This window comes from Pimephales promelas, chromosome 23 (assembly GCF_988280905.1).
Source record: "Pimephales promelas chromosome 23, fPimPro1.hap1.1, whole genome shotgun sequence".
Taxonomy (NCBI): Eukaryota; Metazoa; Chordata; class Actinopteri; order Cypriniformes; family Leuciscidae; genus Pimephales; species Pimephales promelas.
Genome location: NC_142791.1, coordinates 25,891,174 through 25,910,405, shown reverse-complemented (window position 1 = coordinate 25,910,405; position 19,232 = coordinate 25,891,174). Strand labels below are relative to the sequence as shown.

Genomic DNA, 19,232 nt, shown 5'->3' with positions numbered 1-19,232 from the left:
ATTCAATAATCAAAATCCATATCGATACTGAAATATCTGAAACGTTTCAAATACTCCAAATTAAGCCAAATTGAGTGCTTTTTCACGGCTTATTGCTCTTAAACATTTAAATACACACAAAATAATGCCAAAATGCTGGTTTTGTTGAGTATTCACGTAAACACAGTCAGTGATGTTTTAAGTGAACGTAAACAGTTGAGAAAGAAAACGCATGTGTAACAGTATAATGGATCTGTGCGTCGGGTCATAAAGTGACAGCAGCCTAATATTCCTGCCGCTAAATATCTATATGGCAGTTTTTCCCCGTGGTATTGATGTCAAAACTGTGGTCAGTGAAAATGCTGAGTGGCTAGTTACTTTGAAAAACCACTAGTCACAGAAAAAAAGTAAAAAAGTTAATGTCAAGCCCTGGTTACAGTAATAGTTCAGCCTGAATTGATCTTTTCAATGAAGATGGACAGATTAAATGAGAAAATATGGATAGGAACAACATGACGGTGATTAAAAGATGAGAATATTTTAGGGTGAACTTCACTTTGAGTCCGTTCAGACTCACTTTGAGCAGGTGCAGTTTGCCGCCGGATGTACGTGTGCAGATGAGGAAGTGTTTAGTGAACAGAAAACACTGGCGTTCAGCTTCTTTCCGGAGCGACAGCGAGCCCAGACGCACCTTACTCAGTTTACCCTTCTCCACAGAGGGCAGCTGAATCAGAGAGCCTACAGGAAACACACACACATCAGCTCTTTACCGAGAGGAACATTAAACAAAACATTAAAGACAGCGTTTCAGGGAGAGAGGGCAGCGCTGTCTCATCGAGAAAAGCTTCTCTACGAGACATGATGCACTAAAATGGCACATTGGGTCTCATTAGAGCACATTCACACCTTCCTGTCAGTGGGGAGCGGCGCTGAATGAGATCAGTGAAACAAGCACACACTGATATTCATACAAAACTAATGACTGACTGCAGCTAAGCTATTCAACTTATGATTTAAATAAAGAAAAACAATAATACATATGTATTTGAAATAAATCGTTTTTTTATTTTAAAACAAATACATTTATATTTTTTTTAAAATACATATATGTGTATAATTTTAATAATGTTCATTTTAAATTAATCCATATTTATAAAAAAAATCATTTCTTTATTTTAAAACAATTAAAATATTTTATACATATAAAAATATTTATTTCTTAAATAAAGAATTTTAAAATAAAAGATATATTTTGGTATATGTTTTGTAAAAATTTCTTTGTACTTTTAAATAAATAATACATATTTATTTTAAACAAATATTTTATTTTTATTCAAAACAAAATAGTATTTTTGCATAATACATATATATATATATATATATATATATATATATATATATATATATATATATTTAAAAAAATAAGGAATACAAATTCTAAATACATAAATAATCTATATTTATTTTAAATACATTTTTACATTTGAAATTTAAAAATTCTGTTTTTATAATATATATATATATGTAAATATTTTTGTATCATTTTTGTAAACATTTCAATGTTTTTAAATACTTGAAAAAATATTATATATTTAAAAACAAATAAATAAACACGTTTTATATATGTTTAAAAAATTAAAAGAGAAATAATTAATATTTTAAGTACTAAAACTGAACATCTGACCCATAAAAAATACTTTCCTTTGCGTTACACGATAAATAGGTCGGTATTCAGTAATATTTATTAATTTAAATAATCAAACTATCAAATAAATAAATGAACAGATACTATGGCAGCATTAGCAATGAACGGCAGAACACACTGGACATCACTCACAGAGGATTATGGGTAGAAATGAGTTATTTGAAAAGGATGTGTCCTGAAATTAAAACATCTCCGCTCACACCCTTAATGAAGCGTCTCACCCTGCCGTATAAAGGTCTGACTGGTGTCCAGCAGAATATCACAGCCCTCCACGATCATTCGCTCGATCGCGAGGTTCTTGCGGATGTTTTCTGTGTCACTCACTTCATCATGCATCATTCTGAGGAGAAACATGCAAACACATCTCAATACACATTAAATAGATTTAAAATGTATAATATATATGTTTATAAAGGCAGAATGGTAGTCAATGTAAATGTGAATTGGACAACACTGAAGCAAGTCAAGTGTGATCACATGAATGTTAAAAATAAAATTCAAAAGCCTTGTTTGCCTTTAAAACAATCACTTTTTCCATACAGGAAACTGATGTGGCTTTTCCATATCATAGTTTCATGTTAGAATAACATAAATTTAATAGATGATATATACTTTTTTTTAAATCATTTTATACATATATAAATGAGAAAAGAACAAAATAGTATAGAAATATATATATAATTTAAAAAATAATATTATAAAATAAATATATATTTATTTTAAACAAATAATTTGTATTTTAAAGTAAAAAAAAAAACATTTTTATAATACATTTTTATAATCAATGTTTATTTTTGAACTGATACAAACAATAAAAATAATTTAGAATTTAGAACATTTAGAATCTTGACTCAAAGCAATAGAAGAACGCCATAAACAACGTTTAATTCTCTAGTTCTATAATCTTGTTTGGCTCACATTAAAGGTCAAGACACTGATCTGAATATAAAAAATTATTTAAAATTATTATTAAATGAATATTATACCCTTTTTTAGAATTTTTTTTAAAGCTTTTACTCACTTGGACAGTTCCTCAAGTTTGGATTTGGCAAATTCCAGACTCTTGCGCTCAACATGTTCATGAGGTGTGTGTGCGAGAAGCTCGTGAAGGGTGATGATGTATCGTGGGATCTAATAATAAAGGTAATAATCAACAATTAAAATACAAAAACACTCATTTTTACACAATCAACCACGATTAAAAGAAATGCAACGTGCAGTACTCTAGAACTACTACTGTTTGTAAGCTGACACATTGCTGAAAGGTCAAAGGTCGACCTGAAACATGGGGTAGGTGAGGAAGGTTTCCAGCATTCGGCCCTCACAGGCAGCGTTTGCTTCATACTGCTTCAGAAGCTTGTCAAAGTCCCGGTTCTGTTTACAGTTGGCCAGAACCTGCAAGCTGTACTGATGGTTTCGCACAAACTCCTGATAAATGTTCAGCATTGGCAGCAAGATGTCGAAGAGATCCGCTGAAACAGGACAGATTGCTTTTTCATCATATATTTATATTTATATAAGTGAAATTTGTCAGAGAAAACTGATATATAAGTGGTCATGGCCACTGGAAGAAAGTCAAATAACACATTTATTTTAGTCTCAGCCAAACAAAATCTGAATGTAATTTTTGGGGTTTTATTTCGGTTATTATTATGTTCATTTTTATTCTATGTGTGGAGAGTCGAGAAGCGCTTTACTGCACGTCATACTACGGTTGTGTCTGACGATTCAAAATAATTAAAAATAATACAAAAATATGCGGCTTGAACAAACTCACCTAAAACTAAGGTTGGCCAGTTGGCAATCCGAGCCTTCAAGCCTTGGTGGAATATCTCATGGAGAAACATTATCGTCTCACTTACCAATAAAGACAAGACAAAGAAGAGAAATGCATGGTGCATCAGTTTCAAATCAGATATTGTACTTTCAAAACAGTAACATTAACAGTCAACAGTGGGCCAAAATTTCAAATAAAGAACTGTTGAATTGTTTTAAAGTGCCCCTATTATGATATTTTAAAGATTCCTATAACAGGTTTACATGCATCCAAGGTTCACTCATACGTACATCACCTCATTTCTTAAAGAGTCTTTGAAGATTCAGTTTCTCTAAACTCTGCCATTCTGCAAAACTACTCTGCTCTGATTGGTCAGATGGCCCAGTCTGTTGTGATTGGTCTACTCTGCTCTGATTGGTCAGATGGCCCAGTCTGTTGTGATTGGTCTACTCTGCTCTGATTGGTCAGATGGCCCAGTCTGTTTTGATTGGTCTACTCTGTTCTGATCGGTCAGACGGCCCAGCCTGTTTTGATTGGTCTACTCTGCTCTGATTGGTCAGATGGCCCAGTCTGTTTTGATTGGTCTACTCTGTTCTGATCGGTCAGACGGCCCAGTCTGTTTTGATTGGTCTACTCTGCTCTGATTGGTCAGATGGCCCAGTCTGTTTTGATTGGTCTACTCTGCTCTGATTGGTCAGATGGCCCAGTCTGTTTTGATTGGTCTACTCTGCTCTGATTGGTCAGATGGCCCAGTCTGTTTTGATTGGTCTACTCTGCTCTGATTGGTCAGATGGCCCAGTCTGTTTTGATTGGTCTACTCTGCTCTGATTGGTCAGATGGCCCAGTCTGTTTTGATTGGTCTACTCTGCTCTGATTGGTCAGATGGCCCAGTCTGTTTTGATTGGTCTACTCTGCTCTGATCGGTCAGACGGCCCAGTCTGTTTTGATTGGTCTACTCTGCTCTGATTGGTCAGATGGCCCAGTCTGTTTTGATTGGTCTACTCTGCTCTGATTGGTCAGATGGCCCAGTCTGTTTTGATTGGTTTACTCTGTTCTGATTGGTCAGATGGCCCAGTCTGTTGTGATTGGTCTACTCTGTTCTGATCGGTCAGACGGCTCAGTCTGTTTTGATTGGTCTACTCTGCTCTGATCGGTCAGACGGCCCAGTCTGTTTTGATTGGTCTACTCTGCTCTGATTGGTCAGATGGCCCAGTCTGTTTTGATTGGTCTACTCTGCTCTGATTAGTCAGATGGCCCAGTCTGTTGTGATTGGTCTACTCTGTTCTGATCAGTCAGATGGCCCAGTCTGTTTTGATTGGTCTACTCTGCTCTGATTGGTCAGATGGCCCAGTCTGTTTTGATTGGTCTACTCTGCTCTGATTGGTCAGATGGCCCAGTCTGTTTTGATTGGTTTACTCTGTTCTGATTGGTCAGATGGCCCAGTCTGTTGTGATTGGTCTACTCTGCTCTGATTGGTCAGATGGCCCAGTCTGTTGTGATTGGTCTACTCTGCTCTGATTGGTCAGATGGCCCAGTCTGTTTTGATTGGTCTACTCTGTTCTGATTGGTCAGATGGCCCAGTCTGTTTTGATTGGTCTACTCTGCTCTGATTAGTCAGATGGCCCAGTCTGTTGTGATTGGTCTACTCTGCTCTGATTAGTCAGATGGCCCAGTCTGTTTTGATTGGTCTACTCTGTTCTGATCAGTCAGATGGCCCAGTCTGTTTTGATTGGTCTACTCTGCTCTGATTAGTCAGATGGCCCAGTCTGTTTTGATTGGTCTACTCTGCTCTGATTAGTCAGATGGCCCAGTCTGTTTTGATTGGTCTACTCTGCTCTGATTGGTCAGATGGCCCAGTCTGTTTTGATTGGTCTACTCTGCTCTGATTAGTCAGATGGCCCAGTCTGTTGTGATTGGTCTACTCTGCTCTGATTAGTCAGATGGCCCAGTCTGTTGTGATTGGTCTACTCTGTTCTGATCAGTCAGATGGCCCAGTCTGTTTTGATTGGTCTACTCTGCTCTGATTAGTCAGATGGCCCAGTCTGTTTTGATTGGTCTACTCTGCTCTGATTAGTCAGATGGCCCAGTCTGTTTTGATTGGTCTACTCTGCTCTGATTGGTCAGGTGGCCCAGTCTGTTTTGATTGGTCTACTCTGCTCTGATTAGTCAGATGGCCCAGTCTGTTGTGATTGGTCTACTCTGCTCTGATCGGTCAGATGGCCCAGTCTGTTTTGATTGGTCTACTCTGCTCTGATCGGTCAGATGGCCCAGTCTGTTTTGATTGGTCTACTCTGCTCTGATTGGTCAGATGGCCCAGTCTGTTTTGATTGGTCTACTCTGCTCTGATTAGTCAGATGGCCCAGTCTGTTTTGATTGGTCTACTCTGCTCTGATTAGTCAGATGGCCCAGTCTGTTGTGATTGGTCTACTCTGTTCTGATCAGTCAGATGGCCCAGTCTGTTTTGATTGGTCTACTCTGCTCTGATCGGTCAGATGGCCCAGTCTGTTTTGATTGGTCTACTCTGCTCTGATTGGTCAGATGGCCCAGTCTGTTTTGATTGGTCTACTCTGCTCTGATTGGTCAGATGGCCCAGTCTGTTTTGATTGGTCTACTCTGCTCTGATCGGTCAGATGGCCCAGTCTGTTTTGATTGGTCTACTCTGCTCTGATTAGTCAGATGGCCCAGTCTGTTGTGATTGGTCTACTCTGTTCTGATCAGTCAGATGGCCCAGTCTGTTTTGATTGGTCTACTCTGCTCTGATTGGTCAGGTGGCCCAGTCTGTTTTGATTGGTCTACTCTGCTCTGATTAGTCAGATGGCCCAGTCTGTTGTGATTGGTCTACTCTGCTCTGATCGGTCAGATGGCCCAGTCTGTTTTGATTGGTCTACTCTGCTCTGATCGGTCAGATGGCCCAGTCTGTTTTGATTGGTCTACTCTGCTCTGATTGGTCAGATGGCCCAGTCTGTTTTGATTGGTCTACTCTGCTCTGATTAGTCAGATGGCCCAGTCTGTTTTGATTGGTCTACTCTGCTCTGATTAGTCAGATGGCCCAGTCTGTTGTGATTGGTCTACTCTGTTCTGATCAGTCAGATGGCCCAGTCTGTTTTGATTGGTCTACTCTGCTCTGATTGGTCAGATGGCCCAGTCTGTTTTGATTGGTCTACTCTGCTCTGATTGGTCAGATGGCCCAGTCTGTTTTGATTGGTTTACTCTGTTCTGATTGGTCAGATGGCCCAGTCTGTTGTGATTGGTCTACTCTGCTCTGATTGGTCAGATGGCCCAGTCTGTTGTGATTGGTCTACTCTGCTCTGATTGGTCAGATGGCCCAGTCTGTTTTGATTGGTCTACTCTGTTCTGATTGGTCAGATGGCCCAGTCTGTTTTGATTGGTCTACTCTGCTCTGATTAGTCAGATGGCCCAGTCTGTTGTGATTGGTCTACTCTGTTCTGATCAGTCAGATGGCCCAGTCTGTTTTGATTGGTCTACTCTGCTCTGATTGGTCAGATGGCCCAGTCTGTTTTGATTGGTCTACTCTGCTCTGATTGGTCAGATGGCCCAGTCTGTTTTGATTGGTCTACTCTGCTCTGATTGGTCAGATGGCCCAGTCTGTTTTGATTGGTCTACTCTGCTCTGATTGGTCAGATGGCCCAGTCTGTTGTGATTGGTCTACTCTGTTCTGATCGGTCAGACGGCCCAGTCTGTTTTGATTGGTCTACTCTGTTCTGATTGGTCAGATGGCCCAGTCTGTTTTGATTGGTCTACACATTGGAAACAAAACTTCTTTATCTGAATTTCAGCTCTGGAGGATTAGAATTTGATACACAGTGAAACAAACGATGCGGTAGGATTTTCCATTTCAACACCAGAACATGTCCTCATTTTGAATTGTGTGCAGAGTGGATTCGAAAACATCGTCTTCTTGACATGTTGACAACATAGATCAATCTCAACACAGATCAAATCCAGTCTCAGCTACAACTACAGTATTTGAGGGTGGGGCAAGTAGACCATAGGCTGGCATTATGCAAATGTGTTACATTGTTACGTATAGGTTTGAGGAGAAAGTGAGACTGGAATTGCTGATAACTCATTTCCGCAGTTCAGAATCAGTTCTTTCTTTTAGGAGACAATAACTTTGATCTTTGCAGACCTTTTACATTCACAAACAGCTATATTACACACTGCATGAAAGGAAAAGCATAACAGGAGCCCTTTGAGTGCATATATACCTATTGAGGAAGATACTGCTGACATCGTCATGACTAATAGGCGGTTTTTTGGAACTGGCCGCCATCCTGAGCGGCCTCAGGAAACAGTTGACCAGGATGGAGAGCTGGAGCACGTACTCCGTCTCAGCTTCCACCATGTTAAAGACGATCTGGTTTCTCTTCCTCATGCTCTCAGCGTGAGGCGAGCAGATGTAGTCCTGCACGATAATCTTCCACTTCCTTCTGCACAGCCAACCACGCATGAAGCTTTGCACCTGCGAGAAAACACCCGAGTAACTGCACTTACCCTACACACAATAACAAAAATAAATGAGACAATCATATACCTTCTTGATTTTCTTGATATCTGGATCTTCTTCCTCTTGATTGGACTGATAGGGCAACATTCGCTCTTTCGTTTTATTCAGAACAACGATCTATAACAGATAACGCAGCAAATAATATTAGAGTGATTTCTGAAGGAGTAATGATGCTGAAAATTCAGTTTTGATTGCAGGAACAAATTACATTTTGCAATATAATCAAATAAAAAAAAAATATATATTTTTTAACAAAATTATTGTACTTTTAATCAAATAAATGCAGCCTTGGTGAGCAGAAGATATATAATATAATATAATATAATATAATATAATATAATATAATATAATATAATATAATATAATATAATATAATATAATATAATATAATATTTAAAGTATTTAACTCTAATGCACTATAAAAATATTCATAACGAACACCATTATGCATTACATCTTTTAAGTTAAAATGTATTATTCACATATTCCTTGTTACATCTGAAATTGGTAGTTTGTCATGTTTTATACTTTCTAAAGGTGTGGTTACAATTATTCATGAGAGCGTTTATTCAGTTTATCATTTAGTAAAACTGTTAAATGCACACAGACGATGAACTGACCTCTGCCTTCAGTCTCTCGATCTCTGTATCCTGGTCTTCCAGTTGTGTCCGCAGTTGATTTGCCGCCACTTTTTCCGTCTCCATGATCTGCACCAGATGGATGTATTTCTGCATGAGAACTTCCCGCTCTATGATCAGGTCTGAATAACTACCAGCGACGGCAGAACAACAAAGCTGGTTAGAAACATTTTTAAAGAGAAAACCTCAGAGCTAAATAAATGAATGAGCCAGTTGAGCCTTTTAAAAGACGGATACAAACAAACTCTATGCAAGTACACAAAAGCTTATTCTCATTTCATAATGAACCCTCCTTAATTAAAGGAATAGTTCACTTTGAAATTAATTTTCGCTATGTTTTAGCTTACCTCAAGGGCATCCAAGATGTAGGTGTCTTTGTTTCCACAGTATTTTCAATTTTGATATTTTTAGGTCAAACCGTTCTTGTCTGTCAGTCATATAATGGAGGTCTATGGTCACCACCTCAAAGAGCATGCACAGAGAAGTCCAAATTAAACATGATTTAATGACTCGTAAATGTAAGTGCACATTGATGGCCTAAGACATGAAACGAGCGCTTTGTGTGAGAAAACGAACAGTATTTATGAAGTTTTTACCTCTTATAATCACAGCCACGTTCAAGTGATCTGAGGGTGCGGCCGCTTCGGTCTGGAAAGCGCCGGAAGTGATCTCTCGCGCGTGTACGTCACTCATTATTTACACAGAGATTTCGAAAGTGTTATCCTTTCACTGTTAAGATCTAAACATATTTAGATATACAGGAAATCACAATGGAAGACGATTTCGATATATCAACAGACAGCGTTGATTTTTTTCCCGCAACCGTGCGAGAGATCACTTCCGGTGCTTTCCAGGCCGAAGCGCGCACGCCCTCAGATCGCTTGAATGTGGCTGTGGTTACAAGAGGAAAAAACAAAATAAATACTGTTCGTTTTCTCACTCAAACCGCTCGTTTCGTGTCTTAGGCCATCAATGTGTACTTACTGTACATTTACGAGTCATTAAATCATGTTTAATTTGGACTTCTCTGTGCATGCTCTTTGAGGTGGTGACCATAGACCTCCATTATATGACTGACAGACAAGAACGGTTTGACCTAAAAATATCAAAATTGAAAATACTGTGGAAACAAAGACACCTACATCTTGGATGCCCTTGAGGTAAGATAAAACATACCAAAAATTAATATCAAAAGTGAACTATCCCTTTATATGCAGTGTGGGTCACATTTTCTTTTACCTTATGTAGTTATGTTTATGTTTTTTTTGAGAATCAGGGTGTCACACAACTTGCCCATGTTACATGTGTCTGATTTGATCAAATTTACCAAGTGATGATTGATGCATTGGTAAAATAAAACACCATTTTTTCAATAAAAGAATATAAAATTTGAAAATAATGCAAAGAGAATTAATGCATTTTCAGTGGTTTCAGACTTTGAACTCCTTCAAAAAAGAAAAAAAAACTGCTTGGAACGACTGTGGCAAGCCTCAAACTAATCATTTATTGAGCATACAATGGCATGCAGCATGTCTATATATTATGCATCGATTTGCATGGGTTTGTTTTGAAGAAAACCAGCAGAGTTACTGAGTTATTTTCAATTTAATATCAACTTCATCTCAGATGTTTCTTCTAAAATCCCTTTGGATGAATAAAAACAGACATAATTTTTGACATTAATGTGAAAAGCAGCTCAGATAGTTCATGTGACTTTCGAGTATACCTTTTGATATCTTGTCATAATTTGTAGCATTATTGAAATGAGAGTGAAATTACACAAGTAGCCTATTTTATTCTTTCTCAAGACTCATACAAACAAAGAGAAGCAAAAGTCTCTGTGTACATTGCCATCTAGAAGAATCAATGAAGTGATTTCCATTTCCTACAGACAAACGCTGTTCCGTCACATGCTAAAAACCAGCTCAGCAAAATCACTTTTGTTCTCAAAAGTCTCAAGAGTGTTTTGTCTCTGTGTTGTACCTGGCCTGCTGAATGGCCTCCAGCCACTCGTTACAATCAGCGTCCTCTTCCGTCCGCAGCTCCAGAGGTTTCTGCCCATCGTGGCCGAAAATCACCAGGAAATAATGCTGGAAAAGATGAGATATGAAACATCAGAGAGTGAAGCATTGCGTTCGGTCCACGGTGGGCAGCATTAGAAGAGTTCTGACCTAAATAGAGACGCTTGAACTCGCATGCACTCGTTCAACGGAAATGACAGTAGACGTGTTACTGAGTAATTTTGCCTTAAATCATAAAGCAGCATGTGAAAAGAAGAAGATAAAATAACAAAACATCAAGAAAAAAAATATTAAAGGGGTCCAATCATGCTTTTTAACATGTTCAGCTTTCTTTAGCGTGTAATGTTGCTGTTTGAGTACGAAAAAGTGAGTTATTCAGTGTCAGTGTTTCTGAACTCCCTGAAACGCCTTCATTGTAGTCTCGAGTTTCTTCAGGGAACAAACACATCACAAATATTCCTCATTTAAATAATTCATATGCAGAATAAAGGGGCGGGACATTTCCCAAACACACTCGTAATGGTTGACCAATCACAGCACACTGATCCAGTCAACCAATCAGAGCACAGTGTGCTTTTCAGAAGGAGGGGCTTCATAGAGACAGGAAGTAAACAGAGCGTTACTGACAGACTGGGAAGAGATGAGCCGCAACAATGGAGAATATGAGGAAAATAATGAACATTCAAGGATAAAAAACTTATTCTAGTAGAGCCCAAAAACGTTGGTCATCATAATAGGCCACTTTAATAGATCACGTCTGTAAGAGAAAAATAAAAAAATAAGTTTTTGACCTGCACATGTTCTTGACAGGTTTACCCTCATAGAAGTGAAAGAGCGAGAGACTGAGAGTGGTTTATAGGACGTAGGCTCGCTTAAGGGCTCGTTTGTGTTCTCATGAAGCACGGCTGGTGTGTGTGTGTGTGTGTGTGTGTGTGTGTGTGTGTGGTTATGTAACCGGCAGAGCTTCTCCTATGTCTTTAATGCGCTGTCCTGGGCCTTAGGCCTTGCTTAAACAGAGACAACAATAGACTCGACCGGCCCACAAATCCTGATTCTGTTTCACTTTCACTGACCCACAGAACTATCCTCTCCCACTGAACCCCACTCATGCACATCATCACAGGAACAATGCTCCACGGGTTCATTTCTTCAAGCAGCCCCACATGCATGTACACAGATGTGCCCTTCATTGAAATAGCCATGTCTGTGAGAAACACACTGCCAGCAGGGCTACTATTCTTAGAAAGGCAACCCAGCACTGTAATAAAAGGACACTGGCATGTGTGTGCTCATGAAACAGCACAACAAAAAACAGGGATCGCTCCTTCCAGACGGACTACATCTGGAAGAATACAGAAAATCATATAATCAACATGCAATGGCATTCACAACCCATTTTAATATTATTATTTTTTAATATTTCATATTTGAAAAAATATTTAAAAACGGCAAGAAAGGCAGCTTGATTCCTACATAGTGATGAACATATCGATATGATCCAATCAGTACAATTTAAAACTATCGACACAAATAAATGTACAACATAAAACGACTGATTTACAGTGATTAATACATATAAAAGCACAATTATATGATCGATAAGTTATGACAACTTATGTTTTTTAACTAGGGCTGTCAAATGATTAATCTCGATTAATGATTTATCCAAAATAAAAGTTTGTGTTCACATAATATATGTGGGTGCACTATAATTATATATATATATATATATATATATATATGAAGAGTTCAGATGCAAAAGCCTCTAAATGCCATTTAAAATTTTCTTCTTTAATGATGATTTTTATCAAACTTGTATGTTTAAGTTCAGTAATTTCACTTAAATGCCAATGATAATTACCGATTAATTGTTATTTAAGTGAAATTACTGAACTTAAATATACAAGTTTGATAAAAATCATCATTAAAGAAGAAAATTTCAAATGGCATTTAGAGGCTTTTGCATCTGAACTCTTCATATATAAATACACACACACATGTATATTTAAGAAAAAAAATATTTAGATGTAAAAAAATTATATTTATATATAATATCAATTATATATATATATATATATATATATATACAGTATACGCATGAAAATATTTCTAAAATATATACAAGCATGTGTGTGTATTCATATATATAAAATAATTATACACAGTGCACCCACATATATTATGTAAACACAAACTTTTATTTTGGATGCGATTAATCGTTTGATAGCCCTATTTTTAACAAATGCTTTATCTCATTAAAATAAGTTAAACAACTACTTTTTATTTTTAAGTTATTATAAGTAATTATAAGTTAATTCAACACATTTTTTTATACAGCGGCACTTCAACATGACATCAAACCCCATTTCCATGGCAACACAAGTCACTGGCACTGGTGTTTGTTTCAAGCATATTTCACATGCATCTGAATCTTGATCACACATGTTCAAAGCGGGAGATAAACCTACTAGTGGACAAGCGGGAGTAAATATCGGCCAATGAGCAAACTACTTAGAGTCACATTACCATAATCAATTATAAATTTTATTCTAAATTAAAAGCAGCCATTTCAAGGCAAATATACTTTTTTCCATCAATAAATGACTGTTTTATAAATATCCAGGTTAGTTTGCATATCACAAAGGCTGGTTTAATTGAGTTGGCCCAGAAATCAAAGCTCAATCAGCATTTGTGTTTAACATGCAGTTGAAGAACTTGTGATGGGCAACGATAAAAGCGCTGAATTAATTATGCAAGAGGGTGTAGACAAAAACATATCAAATATTATAATGCAATTACGGAAAAAAAAAACTGAACTACACAATACTATACAGACACACACACACACACACACACACACACACACACACAATAAGGCATGTTGCACTTTAGAGGTCAAACATTCGGTGGTGTAGATAATCTGTGTGTGTGTGAAGGCAGACAACATCTGCTATAACATATAACAGAAGAGATTGTGTGTGCAAATGGGTTTGCTTAGTTAAATATGACAACATTTCTCTTTAGGGAGATGTCCTTAACTGGAAAAATGTAGAAATAAATACATATTTTTTTAGTATTATTTTAAAAATGCTAGAAATATATATATATATATACTGTATAATAGTCATATTCACACTTTAATTTTTATGTCACAACTATCAGAATGAGATATTGATGTGAGTCATAAATCCAGAGAAACTTTTTGGGATTTTTACTTTAGATACATTGTTTCCCAAAGAGCTTAAGCAGGAAATAGACTATGTTCAATTGATGTTTCTCCTTTTCCCTCTTAAAGGTCCCCTGATATGAAATTTTCACTTTCTGAGGTTTTTTAACATTAATATAACTTCCTCTAGCCTGTATTTGGTCCCCTCGTGTCTAGAATTTTCGATCGGTGTAAACCGAGCTTTGGCTATTTTTCTCTTCTCTGCAGCTCCCGTCCACACTACTGCGTTTTCATTTAAAAATGGAGAATTGAAACAAATACGATCTCCGTCCACACCAGCATTTTATCTGCGTATTAGAATTGATCTCCGTCCACATTAAAACGACTGAAAACGTGGATCACGTGTCCATTCACCAACACTGGGTGTGCGTGTGCCGGTGTAAACAGTGGCTGACGAATCAGGGAAGGACACGTCATGACTGATGACACCCAATCATAGAGCCGAGCGTCAGACTCTGCGTCATCGTCTCCGTTTTGTTCCGTCTTCACTAAAACACCCTCCGGAGATTCAAAACACAAAACGGAGCTGCAGCGTTTCTAAAGTTCTCCGTTTTAGGTCTTCCTTTTTTCCGTTTTAGTCTGGACGGGAGGTGCAAACGTAGCAAAAGGTCTCCGTTTTTAAACGAAACCGTAGTAGTGTGGATGGGGCCTCAGACGCGCTGATCTTGAAGGTCCAAAAGAGAGTTTCAGTGCAAACTGCAAACAATTCAAAGGGCTTTAAACGACACCAGACGATGAATCAAGCGAAACGATCGCTCATTTAATAAATAAATAACAAAGTTGAAGTTTTATAAGCTCAAATGGTCTCCTTGCTCTGTTCTGTGATGCGCGTTCGTGACTCTCCTGTTCGAACTCGTTCATCAAAATGAACAAATCTTTTTCCGAGTCATTTGGTTCATTCAATGAACGAATTGACTCGGAAAAAGATTTGTCACAGAATTTTCTGGCTTTTCTCAGTCTAGAAAATCTCAAAATTCAAAAATAATTTCAAATTTTTTCTACATAAATGACCCATTTTAAATACACATTCATCTTTCCAGAGGTGAAGTATCCCTTTAAATAAATAAATTGCACCCTTATGTTTTAGTGGGTAATTTGAATTTGGGTTATAAAAGAAGAAATGACATGAAACTCCACAACTGAGGAAGGTCCCGCTCATCAGGAACCTCAGGCTGAGGCTTTAATCGGGACAGAGCGTGTCGTGCTGATGAGTGTGGTCCCGGGATCAGGATATATCTGCTTCACATGCAGAAGATGAGTGTTTAATCTGCAAGATGCTGCTTAACACCATTCATCTATGTGCATGCTTGTTTTTAGGCCTGGGAAATATCTTAAAATATTAAATCCCACACCTCTTGACCAGTGAATTTCCAGGATTTTTCAGTGATTAATGGATAGTGTCATTCGCTCAGTTATTATGACATTGTTTTAGATGTCTTTGTTGACACCTAGTCCATAAACCAATACATCATAACCTGTCAGTGTCTTTGTCATGAAGACTTGACATTACTAAGACAACACAACCTGTCATAAACATGACATAGCAGATGAATGATCAAACTTAAGAAACCACACAGCCTTTATTGGTTAACATTACATTAAACTGTCAGCTGGTTGGTTTTGACATTGGCTGTCATGAAGCCATTATAACTTTTAATGACAAATTCAATTAGTACCACTGTAGTTGAGGTCACGAAACATATTCAAGACAGTTATAATACCTCATGACAGCCAATGTCAAAGCCAACCACATGACAGTTTAACTTAATTTAATGTCAAGATGTCATGACAAAGACACTGACAGGTTATGATGTATTGGTTTATGTCAAGGTGTCATAACAAAGACATCTCAAACAATCATATTTGCATTCAAAATGTCATTATTGAGCGAAAGACACTTAATAACAGTTGTCATAAACATGCATAAACCCAACTTCATATGTCATGTCATGATTATGAAGGTGTCATGTCAGTCTTATGCACACCGCTTCAAGTAAAGTGTTACCATGAAGGGTTTTCGACCCGAGCATAACTAAAAATTGCTTATTCACTGTAGAAATTTCCATGTCTGTACACTTATTAGTCCACAATTGTATTTTGGACCTGTAATTTCATTATATTTAATTTTTTTTCTGATGAAGAACTAAGAAGTAAAAAATGCATGCATAAAATACAATTTTGAAGGCGTAACATCAGTGCACAGACATTTATAGACTCATTTAAAAGTTGACATATTTAATTGCAATATATGGGCTGTTATTGTTGGTTTTAACATCTTTACACCAACACATTGTCTGGGGCTAGTTGTCACATGAGGAAGGCAAGCATTCTTACATGCTTTCGTCATTTTATAATTTTTTCTTGGGCAATTCATTTTTATTTCAATTTTAGTTTAGTTTTTATTCATTTCCAGTTAATCATTTAGTCCTTCAACTCACACTTCAGGTCTTTTTGCAGAGGCAAGATTTCTAATTTTCAATTAGTTTAAGTTTTTCAACCAATATTTGTATTTTATTTTATTTCAGCTTTATTTAAGGTGAGACACTACAGGCAAAAACATTGTTTTTTCATGCAACTGTCAATTTTTAGATTCATTTCCATGGTGTTTTTTTCAGACTAGTGGAAAGAAAACATCCAAAATGCACTTTTAAGGATCTTTTATTTCTACTGTAGCACTTCATCTATTTGCGTCTGTAGATTTCAATTACACTGCATATCTTTAAAGGTCGTTTTCTCAAACTGAGTTTTTCTCAGTCAGAAATCCTATATTTGGAAGCTTTTAACAGAGGGGTTTGTTCATAGGCCCTATATAATATTTTATATATTTATTTTTGCTGATATCATTTTTTACTGATTTTATACAATATTTTATGTTGACAGTATTTTCTTATAAAAAAAAACTTGTACTCAAATATGTAAAAAAAAAAAAAAATTAAACATGTATTTTGAACATGGCTTTATCCAATCTTCACAGTTTTCTTCTAGAAATATATGCAAATAAATGCATAATTTGCATATTTAAACATACAAACATTTCAGATAACTTGCAATACAAAAAAAAAAAAAAAAAAAACTTTGCAATTCTAATCAATCACCTTATTTAGCCTTAACCTCCATAAATGTACCTAAAAGTTTCTGGGTTTAGACAATTATAATAACTCTGGTTCATCCAACTATAATCATTTAAAATGTTAACACTTGTTATAAAATGTTCAGAGAACATTCAAAAGTGATGTTACCAACACGTTTGGACTGTTTAGAGTAACTGGAGGGGTGGTTTTGTGTGTTTTTGGTTTCACAAATCTAGTTTAAAATTGGATATTTTTTTTAATTGTGCCCTTCAAGTTCTTTTTGTTTTTTAAACGAAGTTTTTTCAACTTCTAATATCATTAGAATATCAGAACAGGTCAACTTATAAATAAAACCACACTAATTGATATAAATAGAACCACACTAACACATTTATATTTCATACATTTTGAGTCAATAAGGAAAGCTGATATATATATATATATATATATATATATATATATATATATATATATATATATATCAGCTTTCCTTATTAACACTAATTGTATGTTTTGGGGGGTTTGTCCTCAAAACACATTTATATTTCATACATTTTGAGTCAATAAGGAAAGCTGAAATATATATATATATATATATATATATATATATAAGACCTTTAAAACTTTCATTACTGACAACTGTGTCCAATGACACACAAACACTGATAAACAGACACAAACACGTGGTGTGTGTAAAACCCAACTTCCTCAGAGCTGGCACATTCACACCACGAATGTGGCTTTAATCATAAACCCGAGTAATTAGACCACAGAGTAGATGAGATGTAGAGTGAATGTGAGGTCAGATCATACCTGCTGTTTATCGGAGCTCTCTTTCCCAACGGTGGACACTTTTGGAGCCGGAATCCTCTCGCAGGAGCATCCCTCCAGCAAATAAATCCCAGATGGTCTGGTGCTCTGCTCGTTCTCAAAGTAGAACAGCACGTTCTGGTAAAGCGCGAAGTACTTCTCGTTCCAGCGGTTGTTTTCTGCGGCTTTTTTACTCAAGAACCCACGTTTAATTCCCTCTTTACGCGCGACCATGGACAGAAAGAGCGCGTGTCCTTCATTATAACGCACGCTCTTCTGCATCTTAAAGCCCCGATTGTCACACTGAGTCCATTATCATCATCATCCTCACACACAGCAGCCAGAGATGATGATCTAAAGTCCAACCAAAAGCGCGTAAAGGAGATTCTAGACGCGCGTAACGCGTAATTACGCACAGCTGTATAATCGAGTGCGCGTGTAGGGGAAAAAAAGCGAAAATACAGTAAAAGAGTCAATAAATATTCTTAAAAATATGGTTTAAACTGCGCGCAGGGACGTAAGACAAAAAATACATAGAGTGAGCAGACGGTACAACAGAATCACGACCGAGATCAGCGCTAATCGGCTTTGACACCAACTTAAAGAGACAGAACTATTTACCCTCTCAGTCTCTATTTACCTCACGGTCACGAGAGACTCGCTCGAGTATCTTTATCACGTTCCCTGAAGTTAGTTTCACGCTTCTATCGGAAACACTGCAGATGCTAGAACGAATGTATCTTTATTTTCAGAAGCTTAAAAGAAAAATAGAGTCATTTTTCCATTTTTCTATAAAATTAGTAATGCTACTGCACCGCTGTTGTGTTATGTAGCCTGTGTTGTGTGTTAAGTCACCTGAAGAAAATAATACACGCTTTCCACTAAAATAATAACAAAAAACACGTTTTCCTATAATCTCTCGCATGTAGCGTTCGGAGGTCTGATTCAAAGTACCGAATCAGTTCATTTAAAACGATTCACCAATCCATTTGATTCGCTGCCCATATTTGCGTGTCATTTGTACCAAAATATTTAAATACTGCTGTTTTTTATGTATACAAATTAGTGTGTTCTTAAATTTTTTTAGTTTCAAGCATTTTTTTTTTTTGTCAAGCCAACATGATCTATAGGCCTATTTACTGAATTGAAACAGCACCCACTCCTAGCTTTCGAGCTACAACCAGCAAACTCGGCTCAGAGTCAGACCTTCACATTGTTCTGATCGGGTTGTTATGACTTTTCAAACTGATCCAACTTTTCCTAAAAAAAAAAAAAAACAAGCTTAAAAATCATAAAATCCCATACACTTTTATTGAGGGGATCTCAATCCTCCACAGTCCTCAATCCCATTATGCCCTAAAACTTTAGGCTATTACAATAACTGACTTTACAATAAGTGAGTTAAGCTTCATCCACTATGTAAAGGGAAATAATTTCAACACTGTAACAAGATTCATTTGAAAATCAAGCTTAATGT

The 19,232-nt window shown here is 36.8% G+C and overlaps 1 protein-coding gene across 3 annotated transcripts in view; it reads right to left on the bottom strand.

Moving 5' to 3' along the window:
• Nucleotides 1-18,657, bottom strand: part of rasgrf2a (Ras protein-specific guanine nucleotide-releasing factor 2a) — a 46,799-nt gene extending 28,142 nt beyond the window's left edge. For 2 of the 3 annotated variants that reach the window (XR_016149472.1, XM_039678054.2), the window contains exons 1-10: nucleotides 17,759-18,657; nucleotides 10,611-10,717; nucleotides 8,610-8,757; nucleotides 8,017-8,106; nucleotides 7,691-7,944; nucleotides 3,462-3,541; nucleotides 2,963-3,156; nucleotides 2,706-2,815; nucleotides 1,906-2,024; nucleotides 557-717 (exon numbers count right to left, since the gene is read on the bottom strand). Coding sequence is in view for 2 of the 3 variants with exons in the window: in XM_039678054.2 (XP_039533988.2) it covers nucleotides 557-717; nucleotides 1,906-2,024; nucleotides 2,706-2,815; nucleotides 2,963-3,156; nucleotides 3,462-3,541; nucleotides 7,691-7,944; nucleotides 8,017-8,106; nucleotides 8,610-8,757; nucleotides 10,611-10,717; nucleotides 17,759-18,037 (1,542 nt within the window). In the remaining variant the exon portion in view is untranslated. The remainder of the gene's footprint in view (nucleotides 1-556; nucleotides 718-1,905; nucleotides 2,025-2,705; nucleotides 2,816-2,962; nucleotides 3,157-3,461; nucleotides 3,542-7,690; nucleotides 7,945-8,016; nucleotides 8,107-8,609; nucleotides 8,758-10,610; nucleotides 10,718-17,758) is intronic. The other variant, XM_039678055.2, reaches the window with a different exon arrangement.
• Between the last annotated feature and the right edge of the window lie 575 nt (nucleotides 18,658-19,232).